At 38.5% G+C, this 23,225-nt stretch overlaps 1 protein-coding gene across 1 annotated transcript in view; it reads left to right on the top strand.

The window, feature by feature from the left end:
* Positions 1 to 21,495, top strand: part of LOC117380151 (cytoplasmic dynein 2 heavy chain 1) — a 57,497-nt gene extending 36,002 nt beyond the window's left edge. The window contains exons 83-96 of the mRNA XM_055226164.1: positions 473 to 583; positions 1,620 to 1,689; positions 1,770 to 1,855; positions 3,726 to 3,801; positions 3,914 to 4,134; positions 5,682 to 5,786; positions 9,815 to 9,931; positions 10,781 to 10,888; positions 11,534 to 11,635; positions 12,043 to 12,132; positions 17,052 to 17,161; positions 17,239 to 17,320; positions 19,451 to 19,567; positions 20,261 to 21,495. Of these exons, the coding sequence (XP_055082139.1) occupies positions 473 to 583; positions 1,620 to 1,689; positions 1,770 to 1,855; positions 3,726 to 3,801; positions 3,914 to 4,134; positions 5,682 to 5,786; positions 9,815 to 9,931; positions 10,781 to 10,888; positions 11,534 to 11,635; positions 12,043 to 12,132; positions 17,052 to 17,161; positions 17,239 to 17,320; positions 19,451 to 19,567; positions 20,261 to 20,422 (1,557 nt within the window). The 3' untranslated portion in view covers positions 20,423 to 21,495. The remainder of the gene's footprint in view (positions 1 to 472; positions 584 to 1,619; positions 1,690 to 1,769; positions 1,856 to 3,725; positions 3,802 to 3,913; positions 4,135 to 5,681; positions 5,787 to 9,814; positions 9,932 to 10,780; positions 10,889 to 11,533; positions 11,636 to 12,042; positions 12,133 to 17,051; positions 17,162 to 17,238; positions 17,321 to 19,450; positions 19,568 to 20,260) is intronic.
* Positions 21,496 to 23,225: the final 1,730 nt, after the last annotated feature.

The raw sequence follows: 23,225 nt of genomic DNA, 5'->3' as shown, positions 1-23,225 counted from the left end.
AAATCTTCCCCTGCGCTGACATGAAAGCACACGTTTCTTTGAGCAGCAAGAGCCATGTTATTCAATGCTGAGTGATCTTCCCTGAGAATAGCCTCCAAATGATGCAGAAATACATTGATTACAGCAGTGGGGCTAAGTACCCAATCAGATGTCTCAAGACCCCAAGGTGCCAGACTGCTATTTTTATCTGTGGTTCTCTGGGAACATGCCTGGGGAAAAAAACAAATTGCTAGTTACTCAAAAATACTTCTCTGTTCTAGAGTATGACAGTAATACCATAACACTGAATTTTATTTGAGGACTAGATTGCGCACCTACAATTGAACCATCTGCTAAACTTCCATTTGCAAGTCTTAAAATATTACAACTTTTTTATATTCACAGAGCTGTATTGTAATTTCCTTTTTAAATGAGTCTTTCCCATTGGACATGTAGGCTTGGTGTCTTATGTTATAATGCAATTTCCACACAGGAACTAAATGCACTGCGACCCAAACCAGGCTTCCGTCTTTGGCTGACAGCAGAAGTTCACCCTAGGTTTCCTCTGATCCTGCTTCAGACCAGCCTGAAGATCACCTATGAGGTATTCTCAGTTACTGCAGGGTCTTGGAATGGTGGGTGGGTTGACCTCATTGTAAACACAGAGATACTAAAGCAGTAGCCAGACTGTCACTGATGGATACTTTAAGACTCACTGTGGGATCATGGGATAGCTGAATCTTCAGTCAAGCATACGACAAGAAGCTGCTTTAGTCAGATAGTTTTGTATATATGCTTGCAAGGGCTAAAATATGCTCAGTAGTTTTTTGTTGGTTTTTTTTTTTTTTTTTTTGGACTAATAGCAGGACGGTAAAGTTTTGCCAAGGCAGTTTATCAGGGGATTTATGGCACTGTAGTAAATATGCTATGATTTTAATTGGTCAATGTGACATTTATTGAGTGGTGCTTATTGGTTGAAATAAAAGATGAGAAAAGATTAATTAATGCCACTGCATTATACAACATATGCACAATTACTGTTCACAAACTCAGGGGGATAAAAGATATTGTTTAAAGTAAGGAACCTCTATAGAAAAGTCTTTATGCATTTCTGGACACATTTCTGTATTATCTACATGCATTTTTATGAATTAAAATAAAAATAAATCATACAAAATTGTGAATTCTTTGTATTATGCATGCTTTATAAGTAAATACACAGTATATTAATGGCGCTACATGATTTACGTAACCATGCAGTGCTAAGCTTATATGATTGTCCATATTTTTAGTGCGTTCACACTGAGGAGGGAAATGGGCTTACCAGGAGATAGCGATCAGATACTAGACAGTTCTCACAGGCCACACTTTTTGTACTCATGAAAATAAAGACTGGACTACATAACCTTTGAAGTAAGCTCTATGCCACTTTCTGGTTGTTTTCAGGATTAAACTCAGTTCTATTGTTGGACAAAATGTGCTCCTACAGAGCACAGAAAGGCTGTCACTGCACTGTCTACTTTAAAAAAAAGGATATTCTTAATAGTGGCTCCACAACATCATGCTCTCCTCTCTCGTAGAGGGACTTGCGTTGCATTACACACCAACAGATTTTCAGCATCCCTTTTCCTCTCCTTTAGGCTCCACCTGGGTTAAAGAAGAATCTTTTAAGAACGTATGAATCCTGGACTCCTGAGCAGATCAGTAAAGGTTTCAACCTTTTCATACTTTGGTGAGATTCCAGTATTCTCATTTTCATAATTTTAAATTGTTTCATTTTCTTCACACAGGGGGAGTTCTATCAAGAGCTCAGAGTCTGTTCTGCCTGGCCTGGTTCCATGCTGTCTGCCAGGAGAGGCGAAACTACATACCTCAGGTAAACACGCATCATTAAATTCATTCACATCTGATGGGACAGGATAGTAGATATTATAGTTAAACCATGGCCCAATCATTTTCCCAATAGCTCAGGTGTTAAGTGGGCAACAGTGGTGTACTCGGCAAGTGTACTAACATAAATCTTTATATAGTACTTTTCACAGTAACTCAGTGACGCCTTAATTGAACTGAAAATCCTTGGAAAAGTGCTGTTGAATAAAAAAAAAAATTTGGGAGAACTGTGAGCCCTTGAACATTTTTACATTTTCAGATCTGACACACAGTGTTAGAGTCACAAGTTCCTTTCCACAACAATGTCAAAACTATGAAAATGAATAAATTCAAAAGTACAGTGCAAACACTCAATAATAAAACACTACCTACTGATGTGAGCCTAGAATATTCAAACAATGAATTTTTAGATCAGTTGTCTCACGGTGCCAGCCTGTGGATTTTATACCAAAGCTTTTCTACATGCAAGTACAGTACAGCTGTGACAAACAATAAATAATAAATGATAATTGTGGATATGAATATTTCCATTATTCATGATGTTTTGACAGCTGTGACTTATATTGTTTTAGCAATAGACAATACTATATTTTTAACCAAAAGAAATAAAATAACAGCAGATCACATGGAGGTTTTCTGAAATGGTAATGCTTAAAAACAGAGTATTTTCATTCACACGATTGCTCATCGCAGTTTTGGTCATGTTTTGCTTTGCTTGTCAGGTGTATAGAGTACAGTCGATCACCTCGCACTGGGACTAATTTGTCTCCTTGCGTGCTGCACTGATGTGTTGGAGTTTATTGGGTACAATCTCATTTTGTGTTGCTTAGCCAGCAGAGACTCTAGACAACTATGGGAAGGGACATGTTCTTGTAATTACTTGCCTCAACTTTCTCCCCCTGTATCCACTTCTCACCACTCACTGTTTTTAGACTCTCTCCCAGGCGGCCCTTATAAACACCCTCGCCTTTTGTGCCTCATTTGGGAAAATACACATTGATTGTACTTAAGGATATGCAGTGTAAGAGAGGGTTTATCTTTGTTTGGCCCTTCAGCCATTACATCTTTTATACAAGCTAGTGGTGCTGTTCCATTATTTCTTCACCCACTTATTTACTGAAACATTCTTTTTCTTCTTTTTATTCTGGGCTCAGTCATGGCTGACATGGATATGTTGTATTTATTCACCATGGATGGTTCTATGGGTTATTTACCAAAGTGTTACTAGACATAAATTGACCAATTTTCACTTCCATGTACTTCCAGTACTTTGTCTATTGACAAGCTTTTTCCCTAAATCCATGACCTGAATTTGTGTTGTGGAGTTGAACATTTTTATCTTTAGTAATCCTTCAGCATTAAACCTCTAGAACAGGGGTGGGCAAACTTTTTGACACACGGACCACAATGGGTTCTAAAATTTGAGAGAGGGGCCGGGCCAGGGTATATATGTCTTTATTACATTAGAGATTTGGCCTGTATCATGTAGCAAAGCTGTGTTGTGCTGTGTTGTGTTTAACTTATATTAAATATCAGTTAAATAAACACAGCAGAAAAACTCACATTCAGTTTTATCAAGTGCCAAAAGATCAACAACTTGTTGAAAAGGTAAACTAAACCAAGTTTACCCTTACCTATTTTAATATGATTTAGTCACGTTTGGCTGGCTGGATTAATAAGCCCAAAGGGCCATGTGTGGCCCCCGGTCCGTAGTTTGCCCATGTCTGCTCTAGAATGTCTTTTTATATTGTTGTAAACAATCTATTTGTGAATCAGCATTTATTTTGGTCATGTAATTTTTGCATTTATCACAAAAATACTTCACGTTAAAACAGTAATACATGTGTATTTTTCAGGGTTGGACAAAATTCTACGAGTTTTCTTTGTCGGACCTCCGGGCTGGTTATGAAATCCTTGACAGACTTTTTGAAGGTTGGTCCTCTCTGGACTTCAAGTTTTCGATTGTTACTTCATTTGACCAGAATTGTGTTTGCCTGCAAAATCCTTTCATAAACAGTTTCTAATTCTCTGTTTTGTCTTTAAGGTGGTAAAGCCTTTGAATGGGAGTTCATCCATGGCTTATTTGAATGTGCCATTTACGGTGGACGCATTGACAACCCGTCTGACCTGCGCATCCTTCGCTCGTACCTCGAGCAGTTCTTCTCGGCTCGCCTGCTCTCCTCTTCAGCTGGACAGAGGAAGAGCAGAGGAGGAGTGCGGGGCTTCCCACCTCAAATCACTCTACCGAACTCCTGCTCAATTTTAGTACGCAAAACATTAATTTTTTTTGGTCATTTTTTTATATCATTTTTGTCTAATTTAGTGCACGACTTAGTAAAGTTCATAGTTATATTTTTTAATGCTTGGTGTCAAATATAAGGCATTAAATATGTATTTTTATGACCAAATAATTCATGTAGTTCTGTTGGGGCATTAAAAGGAGCACTATGTAACTTTTCTGGAGGAAGGTCCACTACCTGCTTTTCTTCATGGAAAATGTAATTTTGTTGTCTTGAATTTTCCCCAGTATGATTTTAAACTCATCTATCTTGCATTTGTTCATTGCAAATGTATTTCTAAAAAAAGTATTTATTTTCACTGTGAGCAATGTCTCATCTCCACAGTTTTGACTTGTAACTTGGCTTGGTGCTGCTATTCAGTTTATCTCAATAAAGAGACAAGTTTAATGCCATACTGTGGAATATTCCAGGCAAAGCAATAACATCTTGTAGGCGGCGGACCCTCCATCGGAAAATTTACATAGTGCACCTTTAATACTCAACATTGTCTTTGCGTTGTATTAAGTTATTCAGTATTAAAAGTAAAGTCAAGGCTCGCATGTCAGTATCTTACAATATCTAAAAATATATAATTTCTTAGTACTTCCGAGAAACTATTTTGTAAGTGGGTAGGATTATGGTCAAATTTGTCCTAGGTGGAAGGGCTGCAAGTTTAATCACAATTGAATTCAAATCCCTAATTCAATGGATAAAATTCACAAATCACAAAGGCAGTGATTTTTGAAATATCATAATTTCCTCCACAAACTACAAAAATATCCTCTTGTTCTGCTTAAAAAGTGCTAACCCTGTAGTTTAGATCTGTACAAACATGCTCTGAAATGTGATTCGTGTATTAGATTGTCAGTTCATATTCTTTTGTCGATCCATGTGGACGTGTTTAGTAAAGGGGGCATATTACGCTATTTTGTATATTATAATGTTGTTGCTTCATCAAAAACATACCTAGAGTTGTGTTTTGTTTCATTCACACACGTTTAAAACACAAATCCTACATATTTGGGCTGAGTTCTTCTCTCAAACTGAGAGAAGAAACCTTGTGATGTCAGTGGTAATACAGGAAGTGCTCCACTGTGTTTTTAATTTCCATACGGCTTCATTAGAAACATCACAGAAACAAAAGGATAACAACATGAAGCATTTTGAGCTTTGGAGATGTAGACAGACTGATGAACCAAGATAAGTCAAATGTGTGAATGAAACAAAACATAACTCCAGGTATGTTTTTGAGGAGGTAACACAACTAAAACCTTACATGAGTCAATTTTGTGTACAGTGATATAGAATATAATATAATATGTGAACTTTGAACAAAATTGTATTAAAACATAAATTGCTAATGTCCATAAAAATTGCAATTTGATATTTTTCCCAAGCCATTCAGCCCTACTAGGCGGTATTGTATTGCTCTTGAAAGATCTTACTATTTCCTGCAAAACCCTGACTCTCCTTAGCTGTAAATGTGAATGAGGCTGCTTGTTGTGTTTGACCTGTGGAGGTGTGTGTTCCCAGGACTACCGCAGTGTGATTGAGAATCTCCCAGAGGACGACAGGCCGGCATTTTTTGGTCTGCCAGCCAACATCGAGAGGTCCTCCCAGCGGATCGTCAGCGCTCAGGTGCACTCACACACGCGCTCCTGCTCTGCTGCACACATATAAAAACACAGGATCGTCCTTATTTCCACCTCATTCGGGCTTACAAAGGGAAAGATAGCACATGGTGGATCTCAGTTAATGGAACAGTATATAGCTTGTGCTTGTACAGTTTTAAAAAGAAGAACCACAATCACAACTGAATCTGGGTTGCCACTGCCTAAACCTGCAGATAAAGGACACATATGTTGTTTTCATTCTCATTACATGCACAAGCCATACCTCATTTGAGTGCTCAGAATCTCCAGAATTCACTCACTAGACAAGCTAATGATTGACTGCAGCTGGTAGCAGGTAGTGACGATTTAGATAAGAGAGCAACCTTTTAGATTTAAATTACCTGGATTTTGGGAGTGAAACTGGCAATCTAAATGAGAGACTCGTGTGAGGCTCATTCTGGTTTCTGATTGGATAATCGTCTTAAGACCCAAAACAAAATATAACATTAGAATTGTTATCAGTAAGAGCTATGTCTGATTTGAACATGTCTACCTTGCATCTGGGAACACGAGTCAATCTTGCATATGATTCCTCAAGCATTGACTCCATCATGTAATGCTCAACTGAACTGGACTATACATTTTCAAGATCTGTTCACAGCTTTGTTTGCAATTGTTTTAAAAGGAGTCAAACATTAAAGGGGACTGTACCCATTTTTAACATGCATTTTTACCCAGAACAGCATACTGTAAAAGCTGCTCTTAATATATAACTAATAAACCTATGTTTAAGGCCCTGTTGCACTGTTTGTAGAGTAGAATTTGTAAGCATGATCCTTAAACTCCACTTTGGTCCCTGAGAGTTGTAAAAAAAAAAAAGCTTTAAAACTGGTCCCTGTGAAGAAAAAGAATGTAAGGAATGTGTCAAAATGTCAGTTTTGACCAAGACAGTTTAAACGTAGATAGTTCACAGCTCAGTTGGGGAAAAAAATCCTCTTTAATGAATTGACAAAGTGGTTAGTAATCAGATAAAGATTACATTCCTGGTGGGTACATTTCCCATGCATTATACAGGTGTTTTGAGCATTAACAATCATGGACAATATTGCGTCATGTATTTCTGTCTGTCAGTAAAGATTCTGATGTAACTCAAAGCAATACATTGACATCTTATACAGTGGTGCTTTGGGCTTTTGTGGCTTTGAGGACTTCAAGGAGCAAAACAGAATTCTTATTTTTTTATGCTCAACTTGTAAGCTCAAATAAACACAAGGTTTTTGTGGTTGGAAGATAACACAATATAAACAATTCAGTCCAATTAATGTCAAGTATTTACTGTCACAAGACATTGTCCTGGTTGGTGGTCCTGCTCTGTCGCTTAAACACATACGCCACTGTTCGTGTTGCCAAGATATTAACATTTCAATCTCAATTATTGACACTAAGGAATAAACTCGATCCTCAATGCCGAAACCACAATGAAAAAACAAAACACTCTTTCTTTAGATTTGATTTTCAATATTAAATCACAGTTGCTTCTTTTATATCACCATGTTGTCTTGTATCAATCCCTCAGTCATCCAGGTAGGTCTCATAGTGGTCCATGGTGCGTATACTAGTCTATGTGATCTTATACTTGTTCTGATACAACTCCAGATCATTCTAAAGCTATTCAGGAAAGGTTTCTGTCCTGTGAATGTGATTTTTTTTAGAATTGAAACCTGCTCAAATGAGTATCTAGTTTCAATAAGTATCTGATTTTCTGTACTTTTGACAACCGTAGTCAGTATGCACATTTAAAACAGAATCATGCAATCAACGGATAATCTACAAAACAATTAGGAGGAAATACTCTTCTTTTTCACTATAGTAGAAGCTAAAGATGCTAAAGATGACCATGTTGTTGTGTCCCTGGGCAACACAGTAACCAAATATGAAAGTGATATAGTGACGGTCAGGGAGGCAGCCACGTCCATGTCAAAGTCCTGTTGAATTCGGATGGGAAGAGTGTTATATCCTTATTCTACCTTAGAGCCATTACTAATGCGGCTGCTTTTAATGCATTCATTCATAGCTTATGTGTGGTCTCCGATCACAGAAACCACCCACCATGTGAACTCCCTGAAGGCCTGTGGTGTGTGTGCAGTGCGCCCCGCTTCTGCTGCCTACCTATCTCCGCTTTTAGCATCATTTGTCACTGTCACATTCAGGCTTTCTTTCTCACTGTGTGTCATTGTCCCTCTAATGTATTCCCCTGTCTCTCCCTCAAGACCCCTGTCAGTTACACACACCTTTAACTGAGCTCAGCAGACAGATGCTGGCTTTGCTAGATGAGATTGGGGTCTTTTTAAAACAATCAATACAATCTGTGGATCACCTAACAGAAGCTCTGGGTAATGTTTGCTCTGTCAGTCAGTTTTATAGTGCAAATGGAAACGTATGAAAATTGTAGACCGTCAGCTCTGTTATAAATTATTTTGAGACATTCTTGTCCCTAAATGATGAATCCTCCAGACAGTTACTTCTAACCATTAACCTAGCTTAAGATCTGGAGAATGGTCCTTGGGTGTTTGAACTGGTGATGTTTTACCAACGATCAGTCAAGTAAAAAAAAAAAGAAAAATGTGACTTACTTTTTGAGTTCCGTGTGTCATGGATGACAAGACCAGAGGTTTGACATGAGCCCAAATCTCCTCCCACTGGGGGTGTCATCATTCTGACAGTTTGAGACAGTTTGAGGTCTTTATATAAACCAAGTGGAATTGGAAATGTATCAAGTCTGTTTACTAACATGTTGGCAGAGGTATTTTTTTGTTCAGAAAGCATTGGCAAATGTATTTTTTATCTCATGACAAAATATGACTTGCTCCATTACTTTTTATGCCCCCTCTTCAAACCAAATGCACTGACTGACTGGTGGTCGTCATCTTTTAGTATAGCACAAATCTTAATATATTTAAATCCCCCTATGTAACTTTGAGCCCCAATCTAAGTGAACTCCTCATCCTGGGCTGCCCTCATTTTCACTGCTGTCAGGTGAAGTTTGAGATTAGCAATCTGTTTTTTATCCTCTCCTCCCATGTGACCCCACATCCTCTCTTACTCACGCTTACTCTTTCCATCTCTCTCTATCCCTCTCTCTCGATCTCTCTCTCCCTCTCTGTCTCCCACTCTTTCTGCAGCGTACTCCTCCACTTCTCCTCCTGAGCAGAGAAGATAAAGCAGGTGTTAGTAAAGAGTTCTCTTGGACCAAATGAAAGCCATTTATCAGACACTCTGCCTTCCTCCCAACACACATACGAAGACAGACACACAACCTGACCAGTACACAGGCTGCTGAGATAAAAGCGCTATCCAGGAGCCCGCGCCTGAAGCTAAGCGTGCTTGATTAGGTGTGTAAGGAGCTGTTAGGAGACACATTTAGGCTTTTCTTGTTTGCAATATTAGCAAACTAAAGGGAGATTTGTGATTTATAGTTTCACAAAGATGAGCTACTTTACAATTGCAATTAATATAAAAAAGATACATTGCTGTTTTCAAAATATTTGTCTTGTTTGACCTACTAGTTCAAAGAGAAAATGTTACTTCAATTGACTCTTAACTCAAGTGTAAAGTTAAGTCTGTAAGTCTGTATTAAGTCTGTAAGTCTGTATTTAGTAAAACAACAGGGAGGTGAAGGAAGGTCTCCACAGGCTCCACAGAAGTGTCTTCCAGTGAACTTTTCCTCCTATCTTTGTGTTGTCATTGACATCCACCTCTCCATCCTTGCTGTCCACTGCCTGACCTGTATTTTAGCGTGATGCTACATAAGTCTCATAGATATAAGATTAGATCGACATTACATTACAGTGGAAATGGAAATGGCGTTTAATTGGAACTAGCCGGATATTGGTGTGCTCAGAGCCCATTAGCCCCTTTGTATGAAATTCCTTTATTAACTGCATAGGGCTAGATATAAATTCTGCTGTGTTTTTGCTCATCACCAAAGCAGTAGTGCAGTACACTGGAGCCACATTATTTTTATATCTTGTTTTTATGTGTCATTTGTTGCAGGTTATTTCCCAGCTGCGTGTGCTCAGCTGCTCTGTAGCTGCTGGGTCAAAGTTTGACAGGGAGCTATGGTCCAATGGGCTTTCACCAATCCTCAACTTGTGGAAGAAACTCAACCAGGTTAGTTTTGTCTCTCCATTGTTTTACACAGCACTGATGAGTGCTATTTTATAGCTCAGCTCATTTGAATTCATTTCATTTTAAAGCTTAATTGAAATTAGTTAGCTGTCTAATTGAACATTGTAGGAGATTGTCACTGGCTTGCGTGGTTGTACAGCAGTGCTCCGTGCAGTTGCCTGGAGACAAGCATCTTTTCAAATCACCTCCACTTTTAATAATTTAGGCAATGTACTGTATTTCTGTTTTCTCGCCCTGTCGGCACTCAGTCTTCTATATGACACATACATGCAGTTCACCCATGCTGTCATTTTCAATCTGCCTTTTATTTAGCAGTTATTGTAAAGAAATGTGTTGTTTCAATACAACTACATATTGACCAAAATAACCTTTAAGAATGTAGCATTTCAACCCTGTTTTGTCTGTATGTTGTTTTGTTTGGTCTGGTCTGATGTAGATGGGTCCAGCCATTGCAGACAATATTGTTTTCTTGTATTTATTAGCTTAGCTGCAGATCAGTTGAGAATTATTCTACACGCTGTTTTCCTGTTGACTCATTCATCTCAATTTGTCTCCAATGCTGTGGCTGTTGTTTTTCTTGGAAATGTTTCATAAACAAAAAGGCTGGCTGGTAGTACAGATTGCAGTGCTTCACACCAGATAGAATGAATTTTAAATACAGTGATAGTATAGTTTTGAGTATAAAGTTTAAGCAAGTGTATTAAAATGAATGACAGGATGACATTTTGACTTGAGTGAATAATTATATACCAGATTTATGTTTAACCTCTTATTAACTCAAGTGTTTTATTGTTTAGTTTAATGTTAAGAGTGTCTATGTTTGTCTCCCAGGGTTCTGCTCTGCTCCATCAGAAGGTCACTCCCCCAGCAGAGGATCAGGGGTCTCCGGTCAAGTCATTCATCACCTTGGAGGAGTTCAATGCTATCGAATTGGTTCAGGTTTGTCAGATAACACTTTAATGTGGCAGCTGCACCCAAACTGTTTATTCAGGACACGCTGTACCAACATTTAAATGCATTAACTCGTGTGCCAATAATGAACAGCTAAAAGCAGACTCAGTGGCAGGGAAAGTTATTCTCATAATGTGAATGTTTAAGGCACAGATGTTCCAATGAAATAAATGAGATGGAACAAGCGATGCATTGTTTTAGTAGTAGAACATATCATTAACGGGATGGCTGGGGTTCAAATCTATGCATAGTCCAAAATGTGCTTTTGCCTCAGAAAGGGCATTTTTGCACTTTTATATCAAAGTAAAAGAGAAGGAAAGTCACATACGTTTGGGCAGTAATTTACTGACCTATACTTTGGCAAGACACCACACCCATGTTGTCTGTATAATGTGACATGTGGGTAAGTGATGTGTGATGTTTCAGCGTGGCAGCTCTGTTTTGATCAAACTCCCCCGGGCTACCTACGGCTAGTGGTTACAGAAGTAGTTTGCTACCACCAGGTGTGAGGAGTGAATGGGTAATGACTTCATTGTATTGCTTGCCAAGTGAAAGGCAAATGTAATGTGTTTTATATTGACATTCCTAAAATAATCAAGTATTCAATTGCCTTACTACCTCACATGTTCGCAGAGTATCCATCAGTCGCTGGCTGCATTGAGTAAAGTCATCCGAGGGACACAGCTGCTGACTCCACAGGTTGAAAGACTGGCCACAGCTCTGCTCAATCAGGAGGTAACTGACAATTACTGGTGAAATTCTATATTACTTAAGTGGTATGTAGTTAATGGCCTGCTATAGTGGGGGAGTGGTTTAGTTCTCTAAATGATTGTGGGTTGACAAATAATAGTGATTGCGAGAAAGATTAGAGGATCTGAAAAACAGCGACTATTTGTTTGTGTTATAACTTCTGGGCATGTTGACAACTCATAAACCCACACATTTTTCCAGTCATTACCTCCCACTAATGTGTATTCATAATCATACGCGCAATAATAACAATGTCTTATGGTGCACATTTTGTCATTTTTCACTTAAATTTGTAATTCAGATAAGGACAAGAAAACAAGGATGTGTTAAACTATTCAGTTATTCTTATGACAAATGACTGTTACTTGGCTGAAGATTGGGTTGTGTTTCAGTGTCCTCTAACATGGCAGCAAGACTGGGAAGGACCAGAGGAGCCGATGCAGTACCTCAGAGCGGTTGTAGCACGTGCTCTAGCCATAAAGGTAACATAATACATAAATATAAAATCATTTAAGTCAATTCAACTATTCCTTATCAGCTTTGTCATAAATATTGCCAATGTGTTTATTAGAAAGATTACATGTGAAGTTCTGTACTTTAATATTATTTGGTCATTGCAGCTTTTGTGATCTGTGTCTAATACTCCAAAATGCCACTGTGACCAGAAAACCAATTTACATAATCTTGATTAACATTTAACTAAAATGTAGGAAAGCTTACACTGCAAAGTCTACTAATCTCTAATAATGCCTTCATATCGAATATTAAAGGCGCTGTACTGTAGCTTATCTTTAACATCTAAAAATGTGAAACACCACCTATTCTTTTTAAATGGTTGGTCCAGTGTTATTCCTCACTTACCTTATGCATTCCGAACATTTTCTCTGCGATAAGTTTATAAGCGCTTTTCACCACACTTTTGATTCTTGGTGTAATTGATTCTGATATAAAGCTTTATAATTTAACGCAGGCGGGACACAGAAGACTTATTTTGACCCCAAGAACATACACTGCCTGGCCAAACAAACTGGATTTAACTAAGCAAATAGGTACGAGTCTCCTCCAGTTGGTCAGATCTAAGTTCAGCAACTGTCTGTTCTCAAAGCCTGAGGTCAGCTGACACCTGAATATACTGAATGACCAGGTTATTCCATCAGTGGATTTTTTCTTCCCTGATGGCATGGGCATATTCCAAGATGACAATGCCAGGATTCATCGGGCTCAAATTGTGAAAGAGTGGTTCAGGAGCATGAGACATCATTTTCACACATGGATTGGCCACCACAGAGTCCAGACCTTAACACCATTGAGAATCTTTTGGATGTGCTGGAGAAGGCTTTGTGCAGGGGTCAGACTCTACCATCATCAATGCAACATCTTGGTGAAAAATCTTTGCAACACCAAATGGACATAAATCTTACATGCAGAAGCTTTTCGAAACAATGCCACAGCGAATCTGTGCCGTAATCAAAGCTACAGACAGACCAACGAAATATTGAGTGTCTGACCTTTTTTTTTTTTTTGTTGGTGGCGACTTTTTTTTTTGGCCAGGCAGTATATTTGTACAGGGCAAGAAAAAAATACAAGCAAAAAATCCGGTACAGGCACTTTTTCTTTCTGTTTTTAAACAGAATCTGAAACCTGAATGGCCTTAAACTTTATCCCCCAAAATTGAAATAGGAATAGGAAGAATGAAGAAATGAAGAATTTAGTGTTATTTAATTTTAGTTTAAAGGAAAGAATTGCTATTATGAGTCTCTGCACTGGCATCGGTTGATATCAAATATCGTCATATACTTAAAGCTGTAGTATCAGTACTGGTATTGGAACTGAACAAGCTGAAATTGGTTCATCCCTAGTGAAAAGCACCAGGTGGTGGGATGATTTTGCCCCTGCTTATTACCTAGAAACAAAGGCTGTGACTAGAAAGCTTGTCCGGCTCCTCTTTGGTCTGTCTGAACTTAGGGTGGGTGCTATGCTAAAAAAACACACATCACAATTTTCAAAAAGCCAAAAGGTAACTAAAGCTATCTGCTGTTTCTGAAACTTTACTCTTCACTGTGATTGGTTATATCCACCTTTCACTCACTCAGAGCGTGATGGAGGCTGACCAATGGGAGGAGTGGGTGATGGGAAGTATCTGTTTTTAACCACAGAGCTACATTAAACAAAGAGGCAAGAATTACGAAATGGCATTTTTAACCAAAATAGCCTATCTTCACAGGGATGAAATCACGATTCAATTTTCATTGTCCTATCGTCCAGCCCTAGTTTGAATTTCTGACCACATACTACCTCAATATGCTATGGCCAATTGGAAAGCACCCATGCAGACTATTTGAAATGACGTATTTGTATGCAAGTTTGATGCATTTCATTATTGGTGTGGGCGAGCCTCCCTGTGCCTGTGTGCGCCGTGTGCCCGGTCTGACTACACGATCCATCTGTTTGTGTGTGAACCTGCCATCTCTCATTACTCTCCATCTACCTGGCCGGGCCTCATCTGTCTCCACGCTCGTATATCCGGATGTGCCGCTGTCCTTACCTGTCTTTTTGAGCCATCAGAAGTGAGTGATGCGTGTGTTAGCCAAGTGTCAGTGTTCTTCAGGGATAAGCAGTCTAATAGGTTGCATACTAGGATTTGACGATGTTATAATTTCAGATGGAGGGCAAGGGACTGTATAACTCTGCGAGATATTCATTGTTTTTTAAAAGAAATATCCAAACTTATGATCCATAGACTTTGAATTGTATTGTTATTTGTTTGGGGTTAGCTCCACAAATTTGCCATATTAATCTTATGATTTAAAGTCCTTTAAACTGACAACAATCATGTCTTTGGAGGTGAATTATGTTGTCACTTTCTGAGGTTATTGTGGAAAAAAAAATATCACTTAAATTTATTTATGCTGACAGAGAAGACATTGCCAGTTTTTGCTTCATGGAGATAGGATAGCATTATTGTTTCTTTATTCATTGGATCCCCATTAATCTTTACAAAAATAAAGGCTGTAATAATTATTTAAGTTAGATATAATCACAGAGATATTAACCATAAGATATATCAAAACATCTGCAAAGTGAACAGTTGAACAAATTGCAAATTCAGCCATAGAAATCTGACCTGTCCTCCAGCTCAATTTTAAACTAGAATGCTGTGATGCCAACACAGTGTGAACACAACCTATCCTCTGGGTTTCAATGATTAGTACCGTTACCATAGCGATTAACAGCTTAAAATAAAATGTTAAAGCTTTGGAATGGAAAAAAGTCCTCAAAATGTTGCATATAACAGCAGGCTTAGACCCATGTGGGCCAGTATGGACTAAAGCTGCTACTGCTACTGTGTGAAGACCTGTAACAATGAGAAGCTAACAGCCAAACGACCTTGAAAACCCACTGTGATAAAGTACACACACACACACACAAACACCTGCGCTCACTGGATCCTTGTCTTGTTATCGGCCAAACTCTACTCTCCAACGTCCACACGTTCTCCTCTTCGGCCTACCGCTCATCTAAATGTATCTCTACAGCCAGAGCTAACGGATTCTGCGATTGTAATGACTCCATTTATAATCAAGATGGAATCAAATGTTTGTCTCTTTTTTGTCATCAGCGATTTCATCCGGCTGACCTCCAAATCTGGTGGTTTCTATGGTAATTTGGAGGAAAAGTGCCTATGTGTTTAAAAAAGGACTGAATAAATAAATCAACACTTCAGTCTGAGGTGTGCTCACGCAATATAATCTGTCTCCGCTCCAGACAGGCTCATATCTTGATAAGCTCTGCAGCGTGGGTAAAGGCACAGTGAACCCGCTGACTTGGAAGTATATTTGAAAAGAGAAAAAAAAAAATCTTTACTAAGTCATTGTAGCTGATTCAGGCACTTTTTATTGGATAACATGTCACACCTTTTATTATGTGTCATTTGTCGACAGGTATTTATCACCTTCTAGGGACTCAAATCTGTGTACACAAACACTTTATGGGGACAAAAAAAATCCAGTCCTGACCAACAACCAACAACATGATTTTAGATGTCATCCATGCATGTTTGAGTATTTTAGCGATCTCTCCCGGGACCTATTTGAACCTCTCTTAAAGTTAGCTCTAAGATTCTGTACAATGCTCAGCCTACAAACCAACATCATCCATGCTCCCACACAACAATTCTCCATAAATATACAAAAACATGATGCAAAACTGTACACAACAACTTGACAAACTTAATGTGATGTGCAATAGTTTCATAAGCGGAATCTTAAAATGTTCTGTGTTAGCAGTTAAAAGCCCATAGAAGTAAAATACCCCCTGTTTTAAGGTTAGGTTTGAGGTTATGGTTAGGCAAGAAGTGGCTGTGATTAAGGTTAAAATCAGTCTCCAGTAAGTCAATGTAGTAAGACGTGTAAACTCAACGTCAGTTTTGTGGTTTTTCAGTGACAAACTACATGCTCTTATAAAGGATTATTTGACTCAGGGCAAAATATTGTAGTACTGATTGTAGTGCTTTTGTAGCTTGCAATACAAATTTATCTTATAGTTGTGTTTTTTTTTACCCTTTCAAACATCACAAATGAATGTTTTTGTTTTTTTTTACTGGGTGACAATGGGTCAGTACATATATACACTCAAGGTTGTTGTAGACAAAACATTGGAATGTTGTGTTTGCTGTGATTGTGTTCAAGTAAATCCACGGTGACTATAGGTTTTTAACATTTCTGTAGAGTGTGAGACAAATGCACTGTGTTGTGTTGCTTGTACACCAACTAATAAACACACAAAAAAATCATGCTGGCAGAGAACAGATCAGCCAGGTGAACTGAACACATTTTCTACTGACCACACGTTCATGTTTTGAAATAAATACACCATATGACCTTTGCCCTCCGCTTCTTTGTGCATAACATAGTCCTTGCAGTCTACAATGGCTGTTTACGGGCTCCAACCAAATGTTTTATGTGAAAGACAAGCAGGTGGCAGACCATACACCAGGACAATTACCTAGTGCACCTTTTAAAATACCATGCTAGATAAAGATATTTTTCATGTATTGTTTTAATATTCCACTTACTCGCACATTTTGTTGTTATGCATTATGATACATTTTGGATGTTAAATAATGCACATATTTGAAGCAAAAAGTGTTAGGTGCTGTATGAACAAAACTATACAAGACATCTGCGCCGTGGGGGACAAAGTGAGACAAAGGAGATATTCCATTAACAATTCCTTTTCCGCCTAACAATGCCGATGTATTTTCATTATCGTGCATTGATCCACTAAATAGTTTGTGTGATTCATGTGCAGGGCTGATTTTCTGCTTGAGTAATGTGTTATCTCAAAGTGTTCCTCATTTGTTATATTTTGGATGATGAATGTGCGGTGTTTTTATGTTCAGGCCTGGGTGGAGCGTGCCGGCAGACAGGCCCTCCTATCTGACACCCTGGATCTGTCGGAGCTGTTTCACCCTGACACTTTCCTCAACGCTCTCAGACAAGAAACCGCCAGGTAAAAGTTTCCAGACTAATTTAACTTTGCTGTACAGAAATGCAGACTTAAATGAAAGTGCATTGCTGCGTTTCCAGGTCGATGGGTTGTTCTATGGATAGTCTGGTTTTCGCGACATCGTGGAACTCTCACATTGTGCAGGCAAAGCTACAGGTCAAGGTGAGATCACAGAACTCAATAGCAACCTGTGCATGTGTAGACTGCAGAAGAAAGTATACAAATTGCTGGATTATAACTGTAGAAATATTTATTTTTTAATCAGAAAAGCCTCATCTGTATTAGTGCTAAATGCTAACAAAGTGGATTTATTTGACCACTTTTTAATGCTGGCTGCAAACAAAAAGATAATGCATACATAAATAACTTAGAATAAAATGTCTACATTAGTCCATTAATACATTTATTAACATTAAATAAATAAATACCAAAATAAAAAGGCTGCAATTAAAACCAACAAAATGACACGCACAACAAAGCCAAAAACTGCTTTGTAACTAACTACAAACTACAAATAAAGTCACATCATAAGCCTTTTTAAGCATTTATCGCTCAAGAGACCAAAACACTATTACATAAATATAGAAAAGTAAATTATAATAACAAAAAGGCACATATAATACAACACTGAATCACCCACCCAACATTATGAACAACACGTCCACAGATTTTAAAGCTACGGTTGCAATCAGAGCTCAGACTATAGACAATTTCCCTTTGTAAAAATACTAATTGTGGCAGCCGTGGCGCATGCAGACACAGGACAGAGACACAACAGAGACACAACAGATGCCGCAGCGCACTGAGCCTCCAAAGAGACCGGGATGAGGAGTGATTAGAAAATAATGGACAACATAAAGCAGAGGCAGAATACAAATGTGAAAAGTGTTGTCTGCATAAACAAGAGACGCCTGCTGCTGACGGCTATGATCATTTGTCATCTGCTTTGAATAGTGCAAGAAGTTGTTCAGTGTTTTAAAGGAACAGAGACGAGATCGAGGCTCTTTGAAGAATATTTGTATTTAAATATAAAGTTGTATTTAACATCTTGGTCATTGATGTTTTTCTCACTGGGCTTGATCCAGTTCCACTCAACAGCACCACTTTAGTTAGATTTAGCCTCAATGTTTGGACCAAAATATACACCCACTTTAGAATCCCATTAATTGTAATAGGACAGCAAAATAAAGACATTAATTAAAGTTAGTAGACAGCACAGACAAATAGCTGCATTTGATATGTAAGTCATACTAGTAATACCTAACTTGGCATGGATGCCAAGTCTGACACTAATTGCTAATGCTAAATCGATAAAACAGTGCTACACGTGTGGTCGAGTGATTGTCAGTCAGCAAAACAGCCCTAGTTTTTCATATTTTGGATGTTTGAAGGCTAATGCTAACTCTCTCATTGAAAACGCATCGAAGCTAATATATGGAACGATACCAGCCATTAGAATACAGGCGTTCTGTTTACAAACGCTGGAAGGGTCTATACCTTGTTATGTGTAATGTTTACCATTTCTGCCTCACGCCAAGATAGTCCCATTGGGTTTGATTAACAAGCTGGGTGAGTTTTCAGGTATTCTTGTTTCCCTCATCAATTTATGCAGAGTGGGCTAAACCTATAGGTACACCCATTAACCAAATGGATCAAGATATGGAGAAACGTAATGGCAACACGGCAAGCGTTCTGCATTGAAACCAGAAATTGTGTCACAGAATGTTAGAAATGGAAATGAGGACGTTGTTTTGACAGAGGAGGACGTATTGGCTTTGCTTTAGTGTTTGTTTATCTAAGGCGGTATTCCATAAACCTTTGCGATGTGATGTCAAGTTATTTTTAGCATCTGTGAAAAGCGCTATTCCTCATTTTTATCAATAATACAATTTATATGTAAATATTCTTTATCTACAAGCCTTCAGTCCTGGTATTTCAACCTTTATTTGGTTAAAAATGTTTAGATTTCAATGTACAGAAAGCACATACCGAGCATTGGTTGTGTACAAATGAGCACTATACACACACAGATTACAGCAGTGTGCGGTGCCAGGCCTGCCTTTATTGTGAGGTCTAGTGAGGAAATCCCTGAGTCATTGTGCTATCGTCCCTCATGTAAACAGTCCCTCTTATGTACTCTGCGGCTGACATGCTAGTTAATCCGGTGCCCTACTTTTTCCCCCATTATAGAGCACTGCCTGTGTTAGTCTTTCACTGAATAGCTATTGACCTAACATGTATTGGTATTGTTAATGGCATCCTCACTAACACAGTTGCCTCGTGATTTGCCAGGTGGGGGGTCTGCAGTTAGAAGGCTGTAGTTTTGACGGAGCTCATCTCAGTGAAAACCAACACGACTCTCCCAGTGTGTCAGCCGTGCCTCCCTGTTACATGGCCTGGGTCCCACAGGTATGTCTCTGTTACATAAATGAATGTGTCAATCGTGCTGGAGCAATAGTGGTTAGATCTTGAACCGTTGTCTATAGTGTTGGTTTCTTCCTATGGCCTTGTATTGGTTCAATTTTCACATTATTCTGCACTCTTCTATGTTAATGTTAATTTTATGATACTTATTTGTGATTATTTATGTTTTGATCTGTGCGATTTTCATGTCTTTCTTATTCCATAAAGCACTTTCAATTGCTTTGTGTACCAACTGTGCTATACAAATAAACTCGCCTTGCCCTGGAGTGTCCACCATATGCTTGTCTTCATGGATATGTTGCTACTCCATTTTTTTACTTCTCTATTTCCATAGAGCCAAACAGCTGGCAAAGTTACAGGTCAGATCTGTAGGGATGTGAGCCCGCCCACATTAGGACATGTTTTCAAAGCAATAAAACATTTGTAATTTAATAAATGCAAATTATACAAGTTTAAATTTTAATGCCATGCTGTGGAAACGTCCAGGCAAAGCAATAACAAGTCCATGGAGACGGGAAGAAAAGTTGCATAGGTCATCTTTAAGAAAAATCACATAATATATCATACTGCTGCTTAACTGCTTCACAGGCTGTGAGTTTATTTTATGTCTAATTCGAAACCACTCTCTTTGTATCCACCTGCTGCGTACTATTGATCTGTGGGCACATCTCGCTGCAGAAGTCGCCCGTTGACCTCGGCTCTTCAGAGGACAGGATCTGGCTGCCTTTGTACACCACGTCAGAGCGGCTGAAGGTGGTCACGCACATCAGCCTGCCCTGCGGAGCCAACCCCAGCCAGTGGATCCAGACTGGAGCCGCCTTCTTTCTCAAGCAACAATGAGAGCCCGGGCAGGTCGGTGAAAGGTCAACTCAAGCACACAAGCAAGGAAGTGGCCCTCGCCCGGGGGAAAATAACCTTTGTATTTAGACAGAATGGTGTACGATCAACCGGGTAATATTGTAACCTGGCCTGCAATTTCACTTTTCTGTTTGGGAGACATTGGTTAATTTGCTCAACCATAAAACTACATGAAGAAACAAACACAAAATGAATCGAATATAAACCATGATGGATGCATTATGTTACCGGGGGACTAAACAAATATATTAGGCGATCTGCATTTAATGGCGAAATCACATGAATTGCTTGCCTGGTAAATCCAGAATATCACTTTGTGTCTTTATGCAGTCTGGTCACCACACCCTCCATCACGTCTCAAGCCAATCTCCAAACATGACGGTGTAATTAGATTCATGTTTTACCTTCACACATGTAAAACGTGATAGTTTTTTCAAATTTTTTTTTCCTCGTAAACAGCCATATTTGTTTTGATACAGAGAAACCACGCACGTTCCTGATTGGCTAATCCTCCTGTTCCATCTGAACTTTGGGAGATTCACTGGTGACCAGATTCACATCTCTGTAAAGTATTGAACATACTGTGAGTCTGTATTCTGGATCCCAGGCAAATAAAGTGCATCAACTATTTAAAACAGCCTGTACTCCGCCCTTGAATGATCACGGGAAATTCAACTCAATGTTATTTATATAGCACATTTAAAACAACTTCAGCAGTCCAAAGTGCTTCACATAAAAGTCAAAACAAAAAAACAAATATACAGAGAATAAATTTATGAAGCACGGATGGTTTGATTGGAGAGAGGTTACAGACCAACTTTACATGAAATAAAAGGTAATGTGTTTAGATGAATGGCTACACTACTATGAGTATGTAGTATGTAAATATATATATATATAACTAGCATGTCTATTGTTGGCTAATATTATTTTCCGAAAATGTACATGAAACATTGTAGAATTTGCACAAAAGTCAACGGATCCCCGCTTTTCGAATCTTGCAAAGCTTTTTTTTTTGTTTCATGTCCTCTGTGTATTTTTTATATTTATTCTTTTCAAAATAAAGGACCTTATTATATTATTATAATTGCTTTATTGTCGCTATTGTGTTTGCTATTGTGTCAGCTGTTGTGTCATCCGAGACCGCTTTTCAGAACACAAAGAGTGGTGTATGTGGCTTATGTGCGTCGCTCACACACAGACACACACACACCCACACACACGCACACACAGACACACACGCTATCAGTCTTCCAAAGCAGTAAACAATACAGATCGCAGTTGGGTTTGCACGCTCCGCTTCACACTGACTCGCTCCAGACTGGCACACGCACACGCTCTTTAGAATCAGGCAGTTATTCCCTAAGCACTGTGAGATTGGTTGGAGTAGAGGTTGAGTGTAGTAGTGATGGATGGCCTCAAAGGTACAGAAGTGGCAACTGCCAAGGGATGTGGGGTGTGTATGTTATATGAAGTATTAAATCTGTGCTCCTAATTTGAGTCAAAGCAACACTTCAAATCACTTTTTCAGAATATTACTTTTAGGGTTAATCCTACTACTGCAAGTATTGCTACAACTACTTATTTTACTAATATTTGTACTACAATCGACCAGTTACTGTTATTGAATTGATTTTACTTACACTTACACAGCTACCATCACTGCTACTACTACTACTACTACTACTGTTGTTGCTTCTGATATACATGTGTTTCAACTTCCTGTTTATTGGTGACATTTTAAGGAAATTCAAGCCCTTCCCCCATTCACTTGACAGATTTTTATTATTTTTTTTTTTTTTGCTATGCATCAGAGCTGGACGACTGAGGGATTACACCGAAACCCTTCAAATTATATATTTTGTTTTGAATTGTTAATTGCTATAGCAACAGTCCAAGTTTTCAGCACACTCCAAGCCATGGATTGAATTGTTTCTACTGGCGGAGATTTGCCTGGTCAAGTTACTGGACCCTGCTCACAGTAGAAAAAAAAATAAATCTGGATATTTATTTCAATCTGGATAGTGATTAAACCGATGTATTGAAAGAAATAAGAAATGCAAGATAAATCATTATTTGTTATTGCTTTATCTGGAATGTTCTACAGTGAACATCTCCATGGAGACAAACAAGCTAGTGGCTGCTGCCTCATCAGAAAAGTACCAGCTAAGATTATCCTACCTACTTAATAATAATTAGCACCAACTATTAGAGTTGTCAAAAGTATCAAAAATCTAATACTAATCCATACTATAACTAGTATCGAAACTAGATACTCATTTGGAAAGGTATCGATACTTAAAAGTCATAGTAATTGAACATTTCCTGAATAACTTTATAATCTTAAACTATACCAGGACCATACAACCACATACTGTAGACTAGTATCTACAATAGTAATCTACCTGGACGACTGAAGGATTACACAGATATAAGGACACATGGTAATATAAAAGAAAGTACGTACTACCATTTAATGTTGAAATAGTAGTATCGTTATCAGTATTGAGTATCAAGTCTACACTATTAGCAGTATAAAGTATGGATGTTTGAAGTTTTTCTCTTCATAACACCAGTCCAACCGAGTGCTGATTTGTTTACTGGCTGAATAAAGTTGTTTTCAGATTTGTCCTGGATTTAGTTTCTGTGTTTATCTGTTCATATGTTTGCGTATTGTGGAGACTAGTGTGACTGAATGGAGCACAGAGGAGGAGCGAGGGCATTGTGTGCAGCACGCTGTGACAAAACGCTTGTGAAATGGAACAGCAGGTTTAGAAAAAGGTAG

The sequence above is a fragment of the Periophthalmus magnuspinnatus genome, chromosome 13 (assembly GCF_009829125.3).
Source record: "Periophthalmus magnuspinnatus isolate fPerMag1 chromosome 13, fPerMag1.2.pri, whole genome shotgun sequence".
Classification (NCBI taxonomy): Eukaryota; Metazoa; Chordata; class Actinopteri; order Gobiiformes; family Gobiidae; genus Periophthalmus; species Periophthalmus magnuspinnatus.
This window is presented reverse-complemented; position numbering and strand designations above follow the sequence as displayed.